This window comes from Lycorma delicatula, chromosome 1 (genome assembly GCF_047948215.1).
Source record: "Lycorma delicatula isolate Av1 chromosome 1, ASM4794821v1, whole genome shotgun sequence".
NCBI classification, from domain to species: domain Eukaryota; kingdom Metazoa; phylum Arthropoda; class Insecta; order Hemiptera; family Fulgoridae; genus Lycorma; species Lycorma delicatula.
Window position 1 is genome coordinate 21,946,852 of NC_134455.1, and position 24,381 is coordinate 21,971,232.

At 31.0% G+C, this 24,381-nt stretch overlaps 1 protein-coding gene across 1 annotated transcript; it reads right to left on the minus strand.

The window, feature by feature from the left end:
• Positions 1 to 1,552: 1,552 nt before the first annotated feature.
• On the minus strand, positions 1,553 to 20,407 carry LOC142318049 (uncharacterized). Its single transcript, XM_075354576.1, has 9 exons — positions 20,354 to 20,407; positions 19,477 to 19,631; positions 17,521 to 17,658; positions 15,836 to 15,943; positions 14,076 to 14,189; positions 9,729 to 9,854; positions 2,896 to 3,045; positions 2,664 to 2,798; positions 1,553 to 1,673 (listed from the first exon to the last, which is right to left on the minus strand). Exons 6-9 carry the CDS (start codon positions 9,813 to 9,815, stop codon positions 1,656 to 1,658), a joined length of 390 nt encoding a protein of 129 aa, XP_075210691.1. The 5' UTR covers positions 9,816 to 9,854; positions 14,076 to 14,189; positions 15,836 to 15,943; positions 17,521 to 17,658; positions 19,477 to 19,631; positions 20,354 to 20,407; the 3' UTR covers positions 1,553 to 1,655.
• Between the last annotated feature and the right edge of the window lie 3,974 nt (positions 20,408 to 24,381).

The window sequence follows — 24,381 nt, forward strand, 5'->3', positions numbered from 1 at the left end:
CAAACATAATAAAAAATTAAAACTACAATCATATATAAAAAACATATGAAGTCAGTTAAATAAAATAACTACTTCTACAATAAATAACAACTTAAGTTTAAAAAAAAACAGTAAATAGAATAAATTTATGCAATGTAACCTGGAAAGCCAATTTACATTACTGAGTGGATTTTAATCACGCTATTTATAAAAATTATGATTATTTCTTTTTTTTATATAAAAAAGTGCTGCCATCTGTTGCTGCCTTTATAATTGTCCAAACTTTACCTAGTATTATTTAAATTAAATTTCTTGATATTTTCACTACATTGAAATTTTAATATTACAATATTTTAATTTTTTATTATGTTTGATATGTAATTTTATATAAATATATTATATACAGCTGATGATGCAGGTCCTGTAAAGGTGCTTTTGGAATAAAAAATAAAGTAAGTGTCATTTCATTTACTTTATAATTCTGTACATTGGTTGTTCAAGTTGATTTTTTTATTAAAAAAATACAACATATATATATATATATATATATATATGATCAAACTGGAAAACATGATTTATAATGTATAATTTTATAATAAACAAAATAAAAATATATAATTTTTTTAATTCTTCTAAATTCGTGTCCTCTTATAACAATATATTAAAAACATTTAAAAAACTTGTAAATAAATCTGATGAAGTGGTGCGCCTGCAAGAAACACTTATATATATATATCTTTCCACACAGGGCAAGAAACTTAAAAACCAAACTGAGAGAGCTTAACTACAGGTATTTGAGTGTTACCTTTTACACTGCTCCTATTACCACTATTATTTGAGGTGTATATTACTGCTCTAATCTATTATTGTCTGTTGTAAACTATGCATGCTTTAGTGCATTAATTTTCGAGAACAGTGGTTTTCCTTGTCAACACGATTTGTCTAGTGCAATTCTGACTAGACGATTTGTCTAATTGCAAGTCCTACACTATCAATAACTGAAGACAAATGTTCATAATAAAAAACTGAAGTCATTGACAACAGTTTGCATCAGGTGACTCTCAATATGATTACTTTAGCATTGATGCATCAGCTGTGCAGGGTGATCGCTTCGGATATCTTTTGTCAAAATATGGTAGATATGTTAAGTCTTCCTAATGTAATCACAAAATTAGATTTTATATTATTTTCTTTTCATTTACAGATTTTATGTCACAACCATGTTTAGTCTTACCAGGTCCACTTTAAACTGCCTACCTGATAAATATTGAAACATGAACACTGAATACAATTAACAACAAATCACCCAAAGCTTACTAAAATGTCAACTCCATCAACAGGTTAAAATTCACATATTTCAGTCATCAATGAATTTCAAAAACACACTTTGCTCTCGCACATTGATCATTTATCATTCACAAACATCTCAATAAATCGATATTAATTAAAATGAACCAAATACAATTACAAACATTTTGTTAAAAACGAACACATTGAAATATATACATAGTAATGAAATTAAGAAGAGACAAATCATGTTTGTTACAATAGCCAAAAGCTAATACTTATACGACATGGATAAAATACCATCCCATCTTTTGTCTTCACTGTGTGAAAATCTTTTATTCGAAGTTCATTGCTTTTCATATTAAGATTAACCAGTGGTGAAACATCATTCAATAAGATCTCAGTTCCTTTAAAAAAAAGATAAAGAAATCATATTACAAACTAATTAATTTCCAATAAATGTTTTTTTTAATTTTATTCTGACTGGAACTTAGTAATAATACCACTTATATACAAATCAGATATCCTAAAAATAAATATTTTTGGTAGTAAATACCATTAAAATCTATCTTGCTAAAAATTTTAGAAAAATCCAATTATGACAAAATTAGGCCAAAAAAGAACAAAACTGATTTAATTTTATTTTTATATGAATTTACTATTAATACAATATTACAATTGTTATATATATATATATATATATATTATACACTTTATTTTCTGAAAGTGTATGTTGCAAAAAATAACAAAATAGCAAACACATAATTCACAAATTTAAATCTGAGAAAATTAATTTTATAAGTCAATTTAAAACAAATATGGCGGTTGTTCAGGAAGGTTTTGAAGAATTTTTTTAACTTTCAACTTAATTCTCTTGCAATTTGTTTCATTTACCCAGATTTTCCAACTTTTTTTATATTATCAGTATGACGTGATTTGTCCAACTCTGCGAAATAAGCAGTTCTCTCACCTTTCCATCATTAGAAATAAATCTTTGTCCAATGAGCCATTATTTCAGATTTGGGAGAAGGTAATAATTAATTGAAACCAAGTCAGGTGAATACAGCACATGCTTCCAGATGACTTTGTCAAAGTGTGGATTATCATTGAGTTTTGCAACTACTATCAGAGATATGTGTACCCGCACATTATTGTGGTAAAAGAACAGTATCTTTTTGGCCAATGTGGCAGTACATATCAATCAGTCTAGTAAAACATCAGAACTGTAATGATCCTCGTACTTGAAAGTTCATGTAATACTAAAGAATAAACCAAAACATGGTAAAAAAATGCAATGAAGTCAAATTAAAACATCAACATTAAGTGCTTACATAAAGTTTCACTCACATAACTACTCTACAAAATTCACTTTGAAAGGGCGAGTAAAACTAACTTACTGCTTCATTTTTCATTTTATGATCTTCTAATTTAATTAGGTTGGTCCCTTCACTCACAAGAGGATCTGTCACTTCATCAATATTATCACACCCATTATTGATCGGCTCCTCTTTCACTTGCAAAGATTCACTTTCCTGAAACACAAAATCAATAATTTAATGTTATACTTCAATGGCTGATGATCTTTCCATGACACAAAAAAAAGCAAAAAATAAATCAATTTATACTTACACAAACAGGTGTAATATCATCTTCAATAGGGTGATGTGGTAAAATCAACAATAAAGTTTCCTTTGTGGTATCATCTTCAGTTTCTAGTTTGATACTGTTAGAGGGGAATGCTTCATACACGTAGATATTCTTTACAGGTACATCCATTATCTTCAAAAATAAAAACAATCTAAGTTAAAATTGAAGTATTTATAATAAAAACAACAAAGTCGCTGAAAACTGTAAAACATTTCATATATTGAAATTTTTATTTATATTTATTTGTGTGTAACTTTTTGTTTACCTGAATATTTAAGAACTGAATTATAGTGTATATATATATATATATAAAATATTGTCAAGTGAATGATTAATGTGAGACCTGACATTAGACACATCACTAATAAAAACGGCACTAGTCATTCTCAAGAATGAAAGAGAAGAAGAGGTTTTGCAATATTTCACACAACAAATATACACCAGTGTTACATAAACATGATATTACCACTGAAATAAAGGTGATAATCAGCCACACACAAGCAGCTCAATTATTTATACCACAGAAATTTATGTACAATGGACATCAAAACTATCAGAGAACATTACCATGACTGTGCCCAGACGTACTTTAGTTGCTTCACATGAAACAAAATCAAACCTAGGGCAGACAGTTTAAAGCAACCAACTAATGGTCTTGTAAACAGAAAATTATAAATTATATGACTCCATTCACTAAAAACATTAAAACGCTGGAGCTACAATTTTAATAATTTTTTTTTAAACTTTACAGTCCAGTACACTCTACTTCAATTCAGAGATGCCCCTTATTGAACAAAATGTTGAAATTCATCAAAGTCACTCCCAAAAATTGTAGGCTCTCTGTAGGAGATGATCCTCTCATACTCTGAGAATGACATTCCCCTGTCGTATATTCCCGATACAGAATAAAAATTGCACCTACAAGATGTGTTGTTATTATGGAAACCATATAAGAAAGGAATCACGATATTATTGTTGTGAATGTGATGTTAGTATTTGTCCTGCCTCTTGTTTTAGAAATTTCCACACTAAGAAGGAAAACATTTTCATATTTCAAAACATTAAAATTCATTTAAAAAAAAAAATTTATTACTAGTATTAAACTGAAATATAGTAATAACTCTGTGAACAGGCAAACATGAATCTAAGTTATTATTCTGTGATCTTGAACTCTGAATGCATAAATTTATAAATATGTATGAACTATTTCTATAATTTAATAGTTTTCACAGTTAGATGAGAAAAGTATACAGAAGATTCACAACATGTAAACAAATTTCACCATGCCTCAATGAGATAATGTTACGTATCAGACTACACTTTGTTTAGTTTGGTAGAGACTCAGATCATCCATTCCTGAGACATATGGTTAATTAAACCCCAACCACCAGAGTACACAGGTATTCACTGTTAAATTAATAAATCTTATAAAAGCAACTGACTTTTACTAGGATTTGAACCTGAGAACTTTCGACTTTGAAAATCAGCTGTTAAAACAACTTTTTTGTGATGAGTTAAACACTAGATCAGCCTGGTGGGCTAAATATATATATTATTATTATCTTTTATGACCGCATAGGATCATTTTAGTCAGTCTGTTATGCATGTCTCTTTGATGGGACTGTTTGGGCCTTGTGGTCCTCCCATTACTTTTTCATACATTTCAATCTTTGTGCCCTTTCTAGTGTTGAAAATGTTTGTGTTGTGAGGTTTTATCTTATAAGAGTTTTTGTTCATGAGTTTCTCATTTAATTTTATCGTACCTGTGGCGTCTACTGATGTAATGCCAATTTCCTTCAGATCCTATCTTATTTCTCCGAATCATCTGCATCCTGCCTTTGTATTTTCCGAGTCGAGATTGTACTGCATTAGCAGTTTCCGAAGTCTTGAATACTGCATCCTCATGATTATGTCGAAAGAATCCTAATCTCTTATGCATATCAGTAATGGGTTCTAACTCTTTGTACATGATTCTGTTTGGCACACTCCCACCACTGCCCATCTTTATGATACATTTTGTTCATGCAAGTTCTTCCAATTTTTTCTTTCCATCTTCTGGAATCTGTCTGTCTTTGATTGTTCGTTCAGGTGGAAGAGTGTTTGCTGAGTAAGTGGTTTATGGTTTTATAACTGTGTTTTAGTGTCTTATTTTTGTATTTTTTGATAGGCATTTTTATTTTAAGTGTACCAGGTTCATTTTTGTGCTTCAGCTAGTTTTTTCTTCTTATTCAGATAAAGGATTTTTCATTTAGATTGTTTGTTACTATTTCTCCAAGGTATTTAAATTGGGTTACTAAATTTTGGGTCCAATTTTATTTGTAATTTTTTGAAGTGCTAATATCCATGATTTAGTTTCATCAATGGCATTTGCTACAAGTGCCAACTCGTCAGCAAAACTAGGACAGTTTGTTTCAATTTTTCCACCCATTTTAACTCTTGGGAGACACCTTTTTGAGAGCTTGAGCTATTCCCTAATTACAATTTCTAAAATACAGTTGAACAGTAGTCGTAAGAACTCATTCCCTTGACGCAATCCTGTTTTGATCTCAAAAAGTTATGAGAGCTCATCTCTGAATTTTACCTTTGACACTGTTTGTAAGGGTCAGTTTTATCATGTTTATAATTTGATAAGTAGTTCAAGGTGTCTTAGAATTTTTAGTAGGGATGCAGTCATAAGTTTTCTTGAAATAGCCAGTTCCTTCTATTGACTTCAGTGTTTCTTAATGATGTAGTCTCTTTATTCTCCTTAGGGGTCAGGTGGTTTCTTTTCTTTGTTTTACTAGATTTGGGAAGGATATTTCTAATTTTTGGGATAATAGCAATAACAGATATTTTTTCCACTATTTTGACACATTTGCCGTTCCAACATTGATGTTTTTGTACGGCATTTTATTGGGGCTAATTCTTCTCCGATTTGTTTAATGTTGTTGACTGGATATTTGAGTTTATCTGTGATTGTTATTTTTTGGTCATTTTCATTCTTGACCAGTCGGGCAGCATCCTCTTTTCTTCTAGTTTTAGGACTTGATTTTGTTGTTTTCTTTCTGAAGCAAATTTAATTTTGACTACATAGTCATTGGATCCAGTGTCTACGCCTCGGATGACTTTTACACTGTAGATCTCAATGTGGTGCTGTTTATCCATAAAGACGGTCTAGTTACCATTCTCCTATAATGTAATCAAGGTGTTTTATGATTTTGATTTTTTAAGGTTTCCTCTTGAAATATGTGGATTTCAAGATTATGGAGTTTATTATTTTGAGTCTGACTAAAAAGCCAGTTCAAAACTGTGGGACTTTTTATCACTCTCTTTCCAGGTATACCTCTGCAGAGTCTATATCCGTGAGATTCCATGGCATCCTGGTCAGTGTTTCTTATTTCCTGCAGACCCATAATGAAAATTTTGTATTGGTCCATTCGGCCAGTTATTATTTTTAGTTTACCAGTCTGCTGCAGCAAGTTTACTTTGTGTGTGGAAATGTAGATGGTTTGATTTTGGACTTTGTATTTTTCTTATTTGTGTGTGTAGTGTTAGGGCATTCCAATGCTTCCAGTTGCATGTTATCTTCTAAGTGGAAGCCCACCATATCCAAATGCTGCCTTTTCTTAACTCTGGTGTTGCTTGGTTCAGCAGGTGGACTATTCCTTAAAAAAGACCTTTTTGTGATGCCTCTCAAGGGGTCACCTGTAAAACTAGGTTCCGAGTTATAACTCTAAATGCGATCTAGTGAGTTGTGATTAGATGATAAATGAAGCTATGAAGTTTTTTTAGATTCAGTTCACCAGACAAATTTCTCCTATTTGTTCGGGATACCTCCAAGCATAACCCATGAAGGCTCAATCTGACTTTTGTTAAAAGATGTTATTTTGGATAAAGGTTACAAAGTCTGATCCTAAATGTTACACCCGTATATATATATATATATACAATAGCCTTCGCAATTCACAGAATTAGAGAAACACTCACGTTTAATCTTTTACTTCATCAAAACGCTATTGGGCCTAAGCCCATCCTCAGTGATATCTTTTATAAATTCTTAAACTGCTTACAATTACACAATAACTATTAGCTTTTTACATTTTGTAATCTTTTTGCAATAGTTGGATTTAATTTTATAAATACCAGAAGAATATGATAAAACAAAAATTCCTGTTATTTCAATTGAGAAATAAAATGAATATATAAATGAAATTGTTTTAAAAAAAATTAATGACCCAACAATAAAGTTTTAAAAATTAAAAAAAGATTCCATAGTTAAATACAAGGAAATATTTAATAATAATAATAAATTAAAATATCATATCAGATTATCCACATATACCTTATACCCCAAAACTTACAGGTTTCCCAAAATTACACAAAGAAGGTATAACAACAAGACCATCAATTAATTTCAAAACAGCCCCAAGTTATATTATTACTAAAATTATTGATATAGCAATTAGATCAAAGATAAATTTAGAATACAAATAAAATATAAAAAATAGGTATGAATTAATAAATTAAATAAGTTAAAAATTATTAAAACTATAATTACTAGCTTAGATATAACCAATATGTACCCAGATTAACCCATTGATCACACAATCTCAATAGAAAATAAATTAATAAAAGCAGGTGAAGACAAAAAATTTATAAATATTTAACAATTAGAAACATGTGTAAGCAGAATTATTTTGAATTTATTGGAACCTGTTACATATGAGAAAATATTTTACCCATTGGATTTCCCTTATCTGCTTTAATGTCAAAAATATATTGCAGGAATTTGATAATAGAACAGTATATGGTATAAATCACGTATATTAAATTTTATTGTGGGTCAGATTTGTGGATGATAATTTAGTTATATATGAACCAGTTATAGATAATGATGAAGTAATTTTAAATAAATTCAGTTCCAGATCATAAAACTTTATATTTTACATATGAAATGGAACATAACAGAAAAATAAATTATTTATATAATGAATTATATTAAAAACCTACCTGAAATGAAATTTTTATAAATAGGAATTCTAATCATATTCGGTCCCAGAAGGTTAATATTTTTAAGTACATGATAAACAGAGCAATAAAATACATAAACGACAAATGGGAATTTTGTAATTTTAGTATAAAGAATATAGCTATAAAAAAATGGATATCATACGTCATTGATTTATATTAAATATATAATCCAGAAATTTTTAGTAATATAAATATTACTAAATTATTACCCATAAAAATAGTGAAATGTTTATCTAAAATACTCTTATACAAATAAAATTATAGAAAACTAAATTGATGCGTATACAAATAAAAAATACAAACCTGATAATCATATAATAAAACAATAAAAAGTAAAAAATAAATGTGGGTCTTCTGGTATTTATAAAATTAAATGGAACAATTATGAAAAGATATATAAAAACAAATAGATCATCTAAAGATAGATTTAATGAACATTTTAAATCATTTAAAAATAGAATAATAGGTTTCTCAAATGTTGCTGACAATTTTATAATAATTTTGATTATTATTTAGTTTAAAACTGATATATAGTTTAGAAGGTAATTTGGAAATAGTTGAAAAAATTAATACTGAAGATGTGTATATATATATATAAACGTGAATTCAGCTAATAGTTATTATATAAATTGTGAACAGTTAAAGAATTTATAAAAGTTATCACTGAGAATGAGCTTAGGCCTGAAAGCATATTGAAGTAAGAAATTAGAGGCAAGAGTGTTTCTCTAATTCCGTGCTTTGCAGAGGCTGAAAGAATATTATATCGTACATATAGACATTTATGTACAGAGAGAAAAAAATGGAATTAAAAAGTTTAACCTGCTAAATAATTAATATATACGAGTTCACAAATGAACTGCATGAAATCCAAAATTTACATGCATGGCCATAATAATGAAAAACAATACAGTAGGATGCCGATTTTCAAGATATCTGACAAACTACACTGCTTAAATCCAAATTAAGAAATTTAAAAAAAAATGAATTTTTTGGAAAAAAATCTTCACTTCAACCGGAAATTATTTATTTATGTTTATTTTACTGGGTTTTTCAATCGACCTTTTTGCAATTCATTTAGCAAAAATATATATATATGATACTTATACAGGATGAGTGAAGATAGACTTGCTAAGAAAATTTCCAACATCGTCAACGTAAGTAAATTAAAGTCGATTTGAATGAAAGAAACACAAGATGATCTGCAACGACTCAACATAATACAGGGGGGCACCATTTTTCTAAATGTCTAACAAGCTGGACGGCTTAAATCAAGACAAAGAAACTAAAAAAAAAGTATATTATTTGAAAAATTTGAACCATAACTAGTATAACCATTTGGTTTATAACCATAACTAGTATATTATTTGAAAAATTTGAACCATTCAAACGAATCTCTGCTTAAATAGGTATTTTTCTTATCAATCTTTATTATACTGGGTTTTTAAACTACAGTTTTGGAATTCATTTAACAAAACCATATATATATATATATATATATATATATACTGGCCTTTGTAAAAGTAATTTTCTACATTCTACACACTGTATTTGATGTACCATATTACTAAATCTATCTTTTCTTACATTGTACATATGCTCTAAATTTCTTCTTAATTTTAGTGAAATATGTTTACTTTTATTTTTAAATTTTATTTACTTAGTATGTTACTCATTAAATACAGAATGATATGTGCACTGTATACCACAAATCTTTTTTAAATTACCCATTTCAATTATCCAGATTTGGCCTTGCAAGGTCCGTCTGGATAATTGGTGTGGCACTGTATACAAAATCGACCACTTACCACTTCATTTTCAACTTTTAAATTTTCTGATGTAACTAGGTTGGTGTCTTCAATTGATAGGGATCGTTTTTCATTATCACTACTCATAATGTCAAGCTCCTCTTTCAGTTGTTCTAAATTAATTTTCTGTAATAAAAAAACAATAAATTAATGCTGTAAGTAATTATGTTCATGATTTATTGTAAAATTTATAAAATAAAAAAAAAAAATTATTTATCTAATTAGCTTACCACACACATAAATAGTGCAGCCACAATTTATTATAGCCACATAATAATAATAATTATTATTATTAGTTGCCTTTAATGTGCCAGGTTTTATTCCAGAAAATGTTTCTTTTGCTAAATTTTATCAAAAATGCTGCTATTCACAAATTGTAAAGTGGTATTGTTTTTTACAAATTGTAATCTTTTACAATCAATTTGTTAATCTGTTGCTGTAATTCTTATGATTTAGTTTTTTCTAACCTTACTGACGGTATCAATATTGCTTTTGTTGAAATTTTTTTATCATGAACATGAGAGAAAACATTAAATAAAATTTTGAAATTCTAATCTTATTTTTCATAAATACTTACCAGATAATAAAAATATTAATTCTGTAATATTCAGCATTTATCATACGAGTCTGATTGCAAATAATATTTATTTTTTATATCATCACATACGCATGAAGCTTGTGTGGAGCATGGAAATGGAATTTTATAACATATGAAAAATGTCATGCCTGACCAGGATTTGATATGGATCATGATATAGGAATTTTTGCTGATGAATCGCAACTATGTATTAATAATATTGTTGACTAAAAAATACCAAAAATACTTATGCAAAAATGTAATTATCAAAGCAGAAATTTTTAAAGATTTACAACGAATAAATGATGAGGCTCCAGACACAGTTGACCAAAGTACGCAAACCGAAAATCATGGCAGGAACGAGATGTCAGATATTCTAGATGTAAAGATGACAGATGAACAACTGATAGAGAGATTACCCACACGATGGTCAACCTGGGTAATGAACAGGCTGACCCAGGAGAAAGATCTAAAACCAGGAGATGACAGCTGTTTTTTCATCGATTTGAATGGATTAAAGCCATCCAGCCGGTACGCTGGGACGGCACCTGGGGCAATGATCTTACAAGACTCCACCATCCTCGAAGATGGAAAGATCACAAATACCGGATTAGGTACACGGTAATCTATGACTCTAGAGAAGGAGATAAGATAATGGCCTCTCATATTATAAAGGCCTTACCAAGAGCTGTAGGTAAGCTGGAGTCAGGTGTCTTTGTGGTTCCCAGTGGTCCAGCGGGCATCATAGTGAGAAAAATAGTAATATACATGATGAGGAAGGGTAAGACCTTGCTGAGGATGTTACTCTCCAGCCTGAGCGAACAAGGGAGGGCAAGGTCGAGGTCGGTATCAACAAGAAGGGGAACCCCCTCCGGTCGTTGAAAGTAAAACAGTCGTAGTAAGGGCCCCCGGTAAATCTTATGCCGATCTGTTGAAAACCATGAAGTGGTGGAGGTTAAGGTTGAGAAGGCCGGCGAAATACTGTCAATTAAACAGGGAAGGGATCAACAACTAGAGGTCTGAATTAGTGGGGCGCAGAAGGCGGGGGAGTTTTCCTCCCTGCTGAAGAACAGAGCAGAGGATCTCCAGGTGGATATAAGAACAAGAGGAGACTGCAGAACAGTCGTTCATGTAAAAGACATGCTAGGCGACACTACTGAGCGAGAGGTCAGGGAAGCGGTAGAAAAGGTACTAGGACAAGGAGAAAACTTTCAGGTCAAATCACTAAGGGAGGCATTTGGAAACACAAAAAATGCCACGGTGGTCACAAGTCAAAGGAATGCAACGAAATTAATTGCAGCAAGGCTGAGACTAGGGTGGGTGAGTTGCAGGGCATACATCCGGATGGATATAGAGAAATGTTACCGATGTTGGGATGTCGGTCACAGCAGAAGAGTGCAGAGGCCAGGACCGTTCAAACCTCTGCTTCAACTGTGGTAAACACGGCCATGTAATTAAAGATTACAAGGAGGCAACCATATGCCTGGACTGTGGATCCACTTCACATAGGACCGGGAACCCGTGCTGTAACAAAGGTCATGAATAAAGTAATACTAGTTAATAATAACAGGAGCCTACTCTGTAGTGATTTGAGCATAGAAATAGCAGCTACACAAAAAGAGGTCATGGAAGCTATAAATAAATTAAAAAATAAGAAAAGCCCCGGCCCAGATGGCATCCCAGCGGCCATCATTAAGATAATAGCTAGAATCGTACCTTGGGAAATAGTCGATGTAGCCAGCTACGGCCTACAAAATAGAAGCTTCCCTGAATGCTGGAAGGAAGCAAGAATAGTCTTCCTCCCAAAGGCAGGACAAATTCAAGAGAACACAGCATATAGACCGATTATGCTCATAAATAATATGGGAAAAGTAGTTGAAAGGTTGTTAGAAAATAGACTTAGAGAGGAAATAGAGGAAAAACAATGTCTACATCCGGAACAATACGGATTTAGAAAGGGACGGTCCACGGTGACCGCAGTCGAGAAGTTAAAAAACTGGGCATTAAATTGCAGAAGCGGTACATGGAGGACTAGAAAAATCCCCATGATCATAATGTTTGATGTTAGAAACGCATTTGGTACGGCCCTCTGGTCAGTCATCATTGAGGCGCTTCAAGCCATGCAAATAAGTAAATACTTAGTAAATCAGATAGATCAATATCTGCAAAATAGGTTCACAGAGGTCAAAACCCTAGAAAGGAAAGCCATATTTCAGGTATTCGGAGGGGTGCCGCAGGGATCTGTACTTGGCCCAACCTTATGGAATGTTTTCTATGATAAAATCTTCAGGCTGAACTACCCCGAAGGGGTATCGATAGTAGGATACGCAGATGATATCGCAATATTAGTAGAAGACAAGAGATATTAATGAACTGAAGAACAAGGCAAACCAAGCACTTAGAACAATAGATGAATGGATGGAGGATAACAAATTAGAAATAGCTCCTAATAAATCCTGTTGCCTGGTCCTCTCGGGTAGAAGACCATTAAGAAGTGTGAATCTAAATATCAGAGGACAGAGAATCGATGAAGTAAAAGAAACAAAATACTTGGGGGTACTTCTGGACAAAAGTTTAAGGTTCAGCAAGCATATCGATATGATTTGTGGGAGAGTTACTCCTGCCGTAAAGGGATTAAGAGGATTATTTCAAAACCACGGCACACCTAAAATGGTTATTCGAAGATTGATAACCGCGGCTATCAATGGCTAATGGAAAGAAGAGTTGGCAGGGTCCAGAGTGGGAGAATGGACCAGACGCCTAATCCCTAATATTAAAACCTGGAATAACAATAGACTCGGAGATGTCAATTTTTACATTACACAATTACTGTCGGGGCACGGCTCTTTCGGTCAGTATCTGTATAGGATGGGAAAAGAGCCACCCAGCAGTGCATCTATTGTCCAGAGAACAACGATGCCGAATATACGTTGTCATATGTCCAAGATGGGCCGTTAACAGAGGTCAAATTGTAATTAATGGTCTTACACCAGAAAATCTCATAAACCGGTTGGGGTACAACAATGAAAACCGGGAATGGTTCCGCAGGTTTGCCGGGGAGGTCCTGCGGGCCAAAGAGGATGAAGACAGAAGAATGGGACTATAAACAGTAGGGTAGGGCGGACAGTTACTCCATGGAGGGCCTGTAGGCCTTGGTGTGCGGGTACCTGAGAAGGGGGTGAACTCCAGGGGAGTTTGAGTTTGGGTTAAAATAAAAGACCAAGTCCCGGTCGGCGGGGTCGTCCCTGCGGGAGCCTAGGCTCTTTGTGGGATCAGCGCTGTCGATTAGAGGCCAACGGCGTAAAGATCGAGTCCCGGTTCCCTGCTGAGGCGCTGGGGGACGGCATTGCCGGACCTTGGCTCTAAAGCGGGAGATTAGAGGCAGGCAATGTAAAACAAAAGATCAGAGACCGGGGAGGCCAACCTGCCGTGCCGTACGTATAGCCGGCGGGTGGGGGACGCCTCCTTTGAGAGTAAAAGGACACTCTCCCCGACTGAGTATACTTAATTGGATATCCGATCGGGGAGTAGGAAAAAAAAAAAAGGAGGTGGAAGAATCCAAAAGAACATTAGAACTATATTTTGATCCCAGAAGTAGCTGCTGTATTGGTCAATAGACCAAGGGTCATGTGGGGTCTACGTCTCCGGGATTGGAAGGAGGTGTACAGATCAATGTCAGTATTGTGAAGAAACTAACACATTGGAGCACATCTTTGTGCTCCAATGTGTGCAGAATCTCACTGTATGCAGAATCTAATATCGTTACTTACCACTTCATTTTTAACTTCTAAATTTTCTGTCTTATTCAAGTTGGTGTCTTCAATTGCTAAATGATCTTTTTCGATATCAAGTAGTTCCTCTTTCAGCTGTAGTAAATCTACTTGCTGTAATAAAAAACAAAAAAATGAAACATTAACAATATTGATGATACTCATGTACCAAAAATATTTATAAAAAATGTAATTTTTGAAGCAGTTCTCTACTGAGAACTAACACAATGAAGTACTTCAAAAAATTATTAAACTGCCATGAAACAGCAGTAAGATTTCATTTCCAAAATCCAACATGAACTAATTATGCAGACACCACCCATCTGCACAGATTACAGTGACAGACCTTAACTGTCCATTTCACGACTCTAACAACATGACATCTATTACATTGATTGTGTCTAGCGGGTCAGTTACTGCTGCACACTTCTCATACTAAGCGGCCGATATGATGTTATACCATCAGGTAGTTTACCTAGTTTGATTGGTTTCAGCTATTTTCCATACATCGAGAAAATATTCAATGTTGAGAATGGATGTACAGTAATAATAATTATAATAGCTGAACAAGAACTTTACGATGAGTGAAGTTAGCATTGTAGATAATTTATGAATTAGATAGTATGCAAACAATGAAGATATTGGATTTTAAAGTTTAATGATAAGAAAATTAGAATTTATTTGTTCTGAATGAATATTTCTGCATGCCAGCAATCTGTTAATTTTTTTCAAATTAAAAATCTTTTTGGGTGAAATTAAAATTAATTTAATATATAATCTTAGAATTAAGCTTCACTTTAACAAAGCAGTACTTGCTGATAATACTTCCTATCTCTATCTATACTATTATATAAAGAGGCAGAGGGTTTTCGTTTGTTTGGGATAAACAAAAAAACTCCTTAATCACTTTCAACCAAATTTTTACCCACATTTCTCAGCATAACTGAGAAGGTTTTTAGATATGTTTCCAATCTCAAAAAAAAAATGAGTATATATCTGTAGTAGTGGAGATTTTCCGGTTGAAGCACAATCTTTAATGAACTGTGAGTCATCACTGTGTGAGGTGAGGTTGAACTGAATGCATCATATCAGTCGACTGAAAATATTACAAAAATAATGAGTAATATTAAATTTTGAACAATTTCTTTCTGTTTAACAATAATGACCATCCCTTGGGGTATGCATGTGAGGCTAGAGTGGTGAGGTATACGAACACCTCATGGGAGGCTAGCCCAATCATTACTATGAACCATTAACAAACGGGATGCCCCTGGACCACTTTTTTGGAGGTGCTCTTATATCAGAAAACAATCATCCGATTTTGAAAATTCAAACTGGGAATATATATATAGTTTGTCTGTTTGCTCATGCATCATGTGAGAGGAAGCTGACTGATTACTTTCAAATTTCAGAATACATATGTGTTACCCCAGAGAAGGTTTTAAGCCATTAACCGAGGCCCTAGCTCCCTTGAACATTGAGATATTAAAAATATTCATTATTTCTTCACTCCCAAGACGGGTTAAGTTGTGAATTAAAGAAATTCATTAAGGAAAAGATAGATTTATTCTTCTACTTCATTACTGAATATTTCTGCCGCCATTGCAAAGAAATATGTTATGAATTTTTCATTGTCAAAGGCGTGTGTACTTTAGTTACTATAGTTCCTATTACCTATATTTCATAATTTAGTTTCTTTTTCAGGGTTCTGTCCAACCTCATCATGTATGTTACAATATCAAATAATTATAAATACTTACATGACCTGGATAAAATTCCTCCTCTTCTTCTGCCTTTATAGTGTGTACATCATTAATTTTAAGATTAATCCGAGGTGGAATGTCATCATTTAATGAGATCTCAGATTTCTATAAAAATAAGATGAAAAAAACCTTACAAAAATGTTGAAATTAATTAATATTCAATAAAATATCTTTTTTTATTCTGACAAATTTAAATATACCATTGTAAATTAAAAAAATAGGTCTTTCAACCCATCAAAGACAGAAAAGAAGACACAAATTATTTAACCCCTTCATAGTTTTTGATGAAATAACTCATCAAATAACTACCCTGATAAAAATTTCCTTGACAAAATAATTCGTCATCCACTTTTTTGCTGAAAAGTACCACTGATGAATTATAAATTGACCCATTTAATTGTGTTTGTTGATGGGTTACTGTAACATATGCGAGTCTAGTTCCATTTTTACTCTAATTTATTGCTGAAGCGGTAGTATCATATGTTTCTCTATTCTATATGTCCTAACAATGTATATTCATTATTCGGGTTATTTTTTACAAATAAATTAGTTGACATTCATTATGTCAAGCAGACTAATCTTTATGTCAAAGATTTCATTAAAAAAAAAATAACTACCAAACCAGTTTTTGAGGTTTCACCTGTGGAAACAGACTGATAATTATGAGATGCTTTTGTTTGTAGCTGTATATATGCTATCAGGAATTACCTGAAAGCCACAGACTGAAAGTTATTACACAAACAATCTCCTTTTTACAACTCTTGGATTTGGAAAAGTGTTAGCCCAAAGAATCAAACTTTTATTGTATTCCCTCAATTTTACTCATGATGATAATACTAATAAATCTCCAAAAAATAAAATCGATTATTGACTATCTTGTTAAAAAATTCAGAGATGTATATACACCAGAAAAAATTTAGCAGATGATGAAAGTTTACTGGAAAGGTAGGCTAAATTTCATTCACTTTATTAGAATAAAAAGAGCACACTTTGATATTAAGACATTTCAGAGCCAGAAACTGGATATATATAATAAATAAAATTTGATAGCATATGTAGGTGCAGGCACACAAATTGTAAAAACTCCTAATCATGAGTACACCACTAATATTGTCATTACTCTTTTTGAAACTAGTAACCAACTAGTGAACAATAAAGCTACCCCACCATCGTCTATTTAAATGAGGATGGTATTTATGACATATAAACTATGTGTAGTCTTGTACACTCAGGCGTACCATTCCTGTGACATATGGTTTAAATAGGAATTTTTACAATTCCTATAATCAATCTTTATTATACTGGGTTATTTAACTGCCTATTTGCAATTCATTTAGTAAAAACATAATAATTACATATATATATATATATATTTTTACCGACATTTGTAAAACTGATTATAAAAGCAAATGTCTATATACTGTATTTTTTGCAACATTTTACTATCTCTTTTTTCTTACACCGTACATTTTATTTTCATTTTCCAAATTTCTTCTTAATTTAACTGAAACACATTTACTTTTTATTTTTTTTACTTATTGTATTACCCATTAAATATAGAATTATATGTGCAATATATACCACAACCTTTTTTAAATTACCATTTTCAATTATCCAGATTTGGCCTTGCAATGTCCATCTGGATAATTGGTGTACCACTGTATACAAAATCGACCACTTACCACTTCATTTTCAACTTTTAATGAAAAATTAAATTTTCAGATTTAACTGAGATGGTCTCTTCAACCATAACAAATCTTTTCTGACTGTCACTATTCATAATCTCAAGCCTTCTCTTCCAGGTGTACGAAATTTATTTTCTGTAATAAATAAATGCTACAGAGTAAATATGTTTATGATTTATTGTACAATTTATAAAAGTAAAATAAATTGTATATGTAATTCACTTACCATAAACAAACAGCACAGCCACAGTTAAATTATTATAATTATAATACAGTAATATTGTTGAAAGTCATCTACCAAAACTACAAGCAGTTCTCTAGTGAAATTATTATCGCAATTATTAATAACAAAAAATTCCATAAGCTTCAAAAACGTAATCTATTTATTATTAAGAATTATTTAGAAAGAAATTGTATGCAATACTGTTAGTCAAAGATTTTTTTTTAAATTTGCTAATAAAAATGACAACAGCAGATCTTATCCATCTTGTACGCTTTTTGAAGTGAGTATGCTAATAAGGGCGCCAATATTATATAACCTTTACGCTTAAAAATGTGAAAGTGTCTATATTAACGATTTTTCCTTAACTAAAATTACATTTAACTGTAACGATTCCTGCATTGTTTTAACTGAGAATGATACTGAAAAGGCCATTTGAGTTAATGATAACTCTTTTGTAGGCCCAGAATATAATCATCCTCTTTTAGTGAAGAAACGCTCTGTCTTTTTGTATAGTTTTTAACTTAGCTCTTCAATCGTTCTTTCATATCTTCAATCATTTTGTACTGATTTTTGTTGTGCCATTGGTGTAGTTAATATCAAATTACTTATTAAAAAACCTGCTGCGTATGAATTTTATAATAAATTGTTGTCTTGGATCCATCCATTTCGTACAAACAGAATTCCTTATGTTAAAATTGATAATTTTATCTCTAAGCCTATGTATGTTAGATATGGATTAAGACAAGGCATGCATTTGGGTTCCCAAATTTTCATTGTATTTATAAATTACTGTTTATTCATAGGCTATTCTCATTTTTTTAATTTTTTGCAGATGATATATGAAATTGTTTAAGCCGATTACAAATCTACTTGATATTCAATTACTTACAATCAACTTGAATTGTGAGCAAAAATAGTATTTCTGCTAACTTTAAAAAAATTAATTTCATATTCAATTTGGAAGGTTTGAAAATGTTGATATAATTGTGCAGCTGAATAATATAAAATAATACTGCAATACAAAAGGTATCTTCTATTAAAGACTTAGCTGTATGTTTTGGTAGCAAGTTATCCTTCAATGAATAAACTGGTAATACTGTAAGTCACTAAAAATGATAAATTTTATTAAGAGATTCTCTACAAATTTTAATTAAAATTTTAGGTCATGCATTTATGAAGTACTAAATTAAAATTAATAAACTCTGTTGTATGGTGACCTTTTGCTGACTTGCAATTAAAATTACCTGAAATACCACATAGAATCTTTCTTACATGTGCTGCATATAAAATCAGTGATTCTATGCACATTACCAATCATAACTTTATTCATATTTTTAATTTGTTAAAAATACCAAGAATTGAGTGATTTCAGATCAGGACAGATTAAATATTTGCTACTAAAATTTTTAGTAATTATTTTGATTAACCTAATTTATTGGTTTTTTAACTTTCATATTAACTACATTGATTGGTATAATTTTCAAAATGTTCATTGTTCAATCAACTCACATAGATTATCTATTACTATGCCACCTATAGTATGTAAAGTACAATTAATACCTTAACCTTATCAAGAGCTATTCTAACTTATGAATTATAATTTTTTTATGAAATTAGGTTGGTTTTTTTAATATTATTTTGTATTCACGGGTTTCATGCCTGTCTATATCAATTAAATAAATAAATACAATTTAAAATTTAACATATTTACCAAAATTTAACGTACTTACCAAATAGCAATTGTACAGTCTTTGATTTAGGGTAAAAATAGAAAAGTAGGCCACAACAGCAAAGACAATTCCAAAATTCCAGCAAGTACTTTAAAAGATCATTAAACTACCAAGAAGCCAAGGTAACAATTCAATTCAAAATCTAGCAACTTGAACTGAAAAATCCAAACAAAATAATTAAATCAAGATATGCAAAATCAGCCAGAAATTAAATAACAAGGTAGCAAGGGTTAATTTTACTGCAGCAAATTACAGAAACAATCATGAAAACAACAGATGAAACAGAATGAAATAACGACAAAGGCATTTCCTTCTTACCTTTGACAAACAAAATATTATATATATTTATCCCCAACCAAAAACTATACAAAAAGGTATAATAAATTCCATTACAAGCTGAACCACCAGCCCACACTCTTGTTATCTAAAAACTTTTTCCAATTTGTATGCCCCATTTTAGAAATACACATTTTTTTTCAACATGCCCACAATAATAAAGGTTACCAAAAATAGGGAAAAATACTAACATTATTCAGATTAAGCAGAATTCAAAAAACAATGCAAGCTTTTTTAAATATATAGATGTCAATAAGCACAGGTTCACTGAAGTTCTTTTTATTATATGTCAGTGAAATAGATTGATAATATTGGTTTGTAAATCTTTGTTTACACACATCTTTGTTCTACATTTCAAATTATGTGTGTGTGTATATATAAGGCCAACCTTTGTAGACGCGTTAACCACTAGACCAGACCGGTGGGTTAAAATTAGAACAATTTAAATGACTGGTTAAAGTTCACACCAATAATTGATCAATACAAAAAATTCAAACTTAAATTCTATTGATTTATATTTGAATAGCATAACATTACTTACTTAGTCAGATAAACAAAGTAAACACCAAGTACACAATAACAAAATTGCATCTACTACACCTCTTCCTAACAACGCTTTCCCACAAATTGATCAGTGATGCCAACACATGCAATTGTATACTATAATACATACGACCTCTGGATATAATCTTGGAAAAAAATATATATACATACGTATAATATTGCACAACATACTTAAAAATAATTTTTCATTCACGAAAAAAATGTACTGAAATTTTCATAAAATTCTTAGAAGCGATTGTAATTTATTAAAATTTAAAAAAATATTTTTTTTAATTAAAAAAAAAATATTTAAAAAATATTTTATTTTATTTATTTTTTAATATTTAAAAAAAAAAGAATTTTTTTCTGAAAATAGAACATTTCTTGAAGAATAATTCACATGCTATGATATTTTATTTTTCCCCTTGAAATCAGACAGTTGAAGGTGTTATTTTCATCTTGGTTGAAAAACCAAGAATGAAAACAGAATGTCTGATCATAAAGAATCTAATCATAAAATTTAATGGATAGCAAGTGTAGTGGATAAGTGGTTTTCTCAAAACATATATTAATCAAATTATTAATATATATTGGAATACATATTATTAATATATACTGGAAGGGGTACCACCAAAGGATGAAGTTTGAAGCATAGGGAGATGATATGTACGATTGCTATCAATCTATGAACTTTGAAAGGATTATGCTTTAAAATACTGCAGAATTTTTCATACTGGTACAGTAGTACTGGACAAAATCTGTGTCTTTCTATAGCAATAAGAGAAATCTTTATAATCTTATATACTGTCATATGAGAGTATGTTAACTGTCATATGACAGTATATGAGATTATTAAGTATACATAGGCTTATCATATTTTTTTTGGGTCCAACCCAGGACATATTTTTGAAATTACTTAAAAGTTTTAACAGTTTACTGAAACATTAAACTATTTTTATTCAGTTGTATTTTTCATTAGACATGACTTTTTTCAAAAATGGTTTGTTTGTTTGTTTTAATTACATCATAAAATTCATAACAAGAAAATTCTAAATTAATTTTAACATTTAGCAGATGTTTAACAGTAGATACTGAAAGTCTACCCCTTTCTGCAGACCAAACATTCCCCGTAATTGAAAAACTCTCTCAACTGGAGCAGATGTCCCAGGCAAAGACATCACAAACTCACCATTTTAGAAATGTTGTAACATGAAATATCAGTCTTTTGAAACACCTTAAAAATTGCTTTCCACTTCTCTTCAGTAGTATCTGGTACTTTTTCAGAACTTGAACCACAACCTACCCTTTGGTCTTGAATTACCTGGTTCAACAATGTAAGTTCATCAAATAGATCATCAATAGTTACAAAATTTTTTATAATTCCATTAACAACCTGTGCACTCTTCTAAATCAGACTAAGCAATTTCAGTTCGTAAATTTATCCACTGAAAACTTATTAACTTTATCAAAACTGGCTTTCCACAACTCTAGGCATTGGATATCAGAATTATAAAAATTGTCTAAGGTTGGGAAGAATTTTTGTTCGTGAACATCATTTTCTTTTAGAGTTCATAGCAATTCTTTGGCAGAAGATAGTATAAATCTGTGGGTTTTTCTTTCCTGAAGTTGACAAATCAATTCAGAATATGTGTGAAATGCTTCTGTTGCTGTGATAGAATTAGCTTTTAATTTCAGAAATACATTATTAAATGATTGTAGAGTACCATATAAAAATTTCAAAAGCAGTTCACTTTCTAGATTTCCAAAAATCAAATAATAATTTTGGCATTTGTGACAAGATAAGTATGATTTTAGGCCATCAAAAATGGAAAGAATTCTTTCTATTGCAGGTAACAAACTAAGGAACCTTGCACTGCTATGAGATAGTACTTTTTGTAATCCGTTTCCAAAAAATTACAGAATTCTTGTTTTATGTGAAAATATATGTGTAAATATAAGTTATAGTGCATATATGTGAAAATATTTATAAATTTTTATAACAATAACTCTACGTCCAGGAGTGTTTGTATTGAATTGTGTACAATGTGGGCTGAATAACCAATTCCTAAAATAGGTCTATCTAAATCACTTAGAACTTTTCTGAACACATTTTCTTCACATTCCTTCTCCTCACACCACCAAAATTACTATTAGTGTTATCAGCAGTATAACAAATCAACCTTTCTCCAAGTTTGTATTTTTTCAATCACAGCAAAAGATTCAGAGTCAAAATTTGGGCAGTTTCACTTGACACTTCATCAAAATTTAAAAGTTTAACTTGATTCCCTCCTCCAGACTGAAATATCTTACAAAATTGGAACAAATTTTACTTCACTTCTGTTTGTGCTATCCATCATTACTGTTAAATAATTAATGAATTTCCAAAGAACTCAACATATTATCAAATAAATGGCGAAACAATAATTGCCTCGGTTTTGGTTCTAGCAGATGAAAATTTTGAGTCGTATAACTTTTTAACCGGTTTAGATGTGCTGTCTGATGTTTTGAAACAGAGTTTCTGTCTAGCAGTGTGGTATGAAAATGTAGCTTCTTTAACAGCACACTAGATCACTGTTATTGTTATTCCCATTTTTGGCTTTAAAAAAATCTCATGTTTGCTGAAGCAGTACCATTAATAGCACTCCTATGATTAGCTGTTTTCACATGGTCTTCAATATCACCCTTTCCTTTATGTGCAACAGAAAATTCTCCAGTACATAGTGTGCAATAAACACGTTCATTGTTACTGTCATTACACAATTTCAAAAATTTGTATTCCTGTTGCAGGTTAACATCATTAAATACACATTTTCTTTTGCCCATTGCTAAACGGTAAGACAAAAAACGAATAGAGATAAAATGATCAAACACATGTAGACAAGTAATTACATACATGATTGCCCCTGTTGTGTTGTCAAATGACTAAGTAAAAAGTTGTGGCGAGACCAGTAGCCACACCTCCGTCAAAACTGATGCCAGCATTTGCTCCAAGGTCGGCTGAGAGATGCATGGCCTGTTTAAAAACACGATGTCGAACATATAGGTCTAAAATGAAAAAAATTCTTCTTAGTCATAAAATTCTCAAACCCTGGGCATTTTTGCAACCCTGATAGCACCAAAAAAAACCAGCACTGTTCGGGCTAATCCCGGATGTAAATCATCATGTATGTACTAACCAGTAGTTAGTTAAAATTAAAACTTGTGAAAAAAGTACATTTTTTTAAAAATAATTTAATTAAGTAAATTATCTGTCTACTTAAATTAACAGCACTTAACCTGTTTCTATACTTGCTTTACTATTTCACTCAATGAACAGCAACGCAAAAAGAAGAAACAGTTAAATTAAGAATTCTGCAGTCAGTATTTAGCTGTGTACCAAAAAAAATCAAAGTAACTTACAAAATGTCATTAGTAAAAGTAAATACATAGGAAAACTTGGATAGTGGATAAAGGTTTATATCGGTTTGATTGAAAAAGGCCAACTCCATAAATGTTTATAATTCACAAGGTTCTGTTATAAAATCTAATGATTTAGCACAAATAATGAACAATTTACTGGAGTAGGCATATGGTTAACTAGATGGAATGATCTGTATGATATAGTTTTTAGAAAAGTGGAAAAAACAAGACTAACAGTAATTCAGTAAATTAATAAGCAGGAAACATCTGGAAAACTACTGCAAACAGGATAATATGTAAAATATTAACAAAATCGATTTTCTAACAAGTAGTGTCAAATTAGTACATAATTTAAAAATCTGTAGCTTTGATCAGTAAAAAAAGTTAATCCAAATTTATAGTTACTTAAGTAAAAATATGTTTGTTTAAATAGACACCATCGGTGGCTTGTAAAATTAAAAGTCTAGATATTTTAAAATGTAAAAAAAAATTTTACCTGTTTGCTTTATGAGCAATTAAAATTGAAAGATGACGGTCAGTAGTTGAAAATTACTTGCATGATTGGAATCCAAGAAGACAGTTCCATTCAGAGAAGAGAAAAATTGCTTTAATTGTGGAAATTGCATA

Excerpts from the sequence above, each read along its gene's own strand:
- LOC142318049 (XM_075354576.1), bottom strand. The coding sequence starts at position 9,815 with ATGAGTAGTGATAATGAAAAACGATCCCTATCAATTGAAGACACCAAC. Across the intron at positions 3,046-9,728 it reads TAAAAGTTGAAAATGAAGTG|ATAATGGATGTACCTGTAAA; the intron begins GTAAGTGGTCGA and ends TTATTTTTGAAG. Across the intron at positions 2,799-2,895 it reads ATGATATTACACCTGTTTGT|GAAAGTGAATCTTTGCAAGT; the intron begins GTAAGTATAAAT and ends TTTGTGTTTCAG.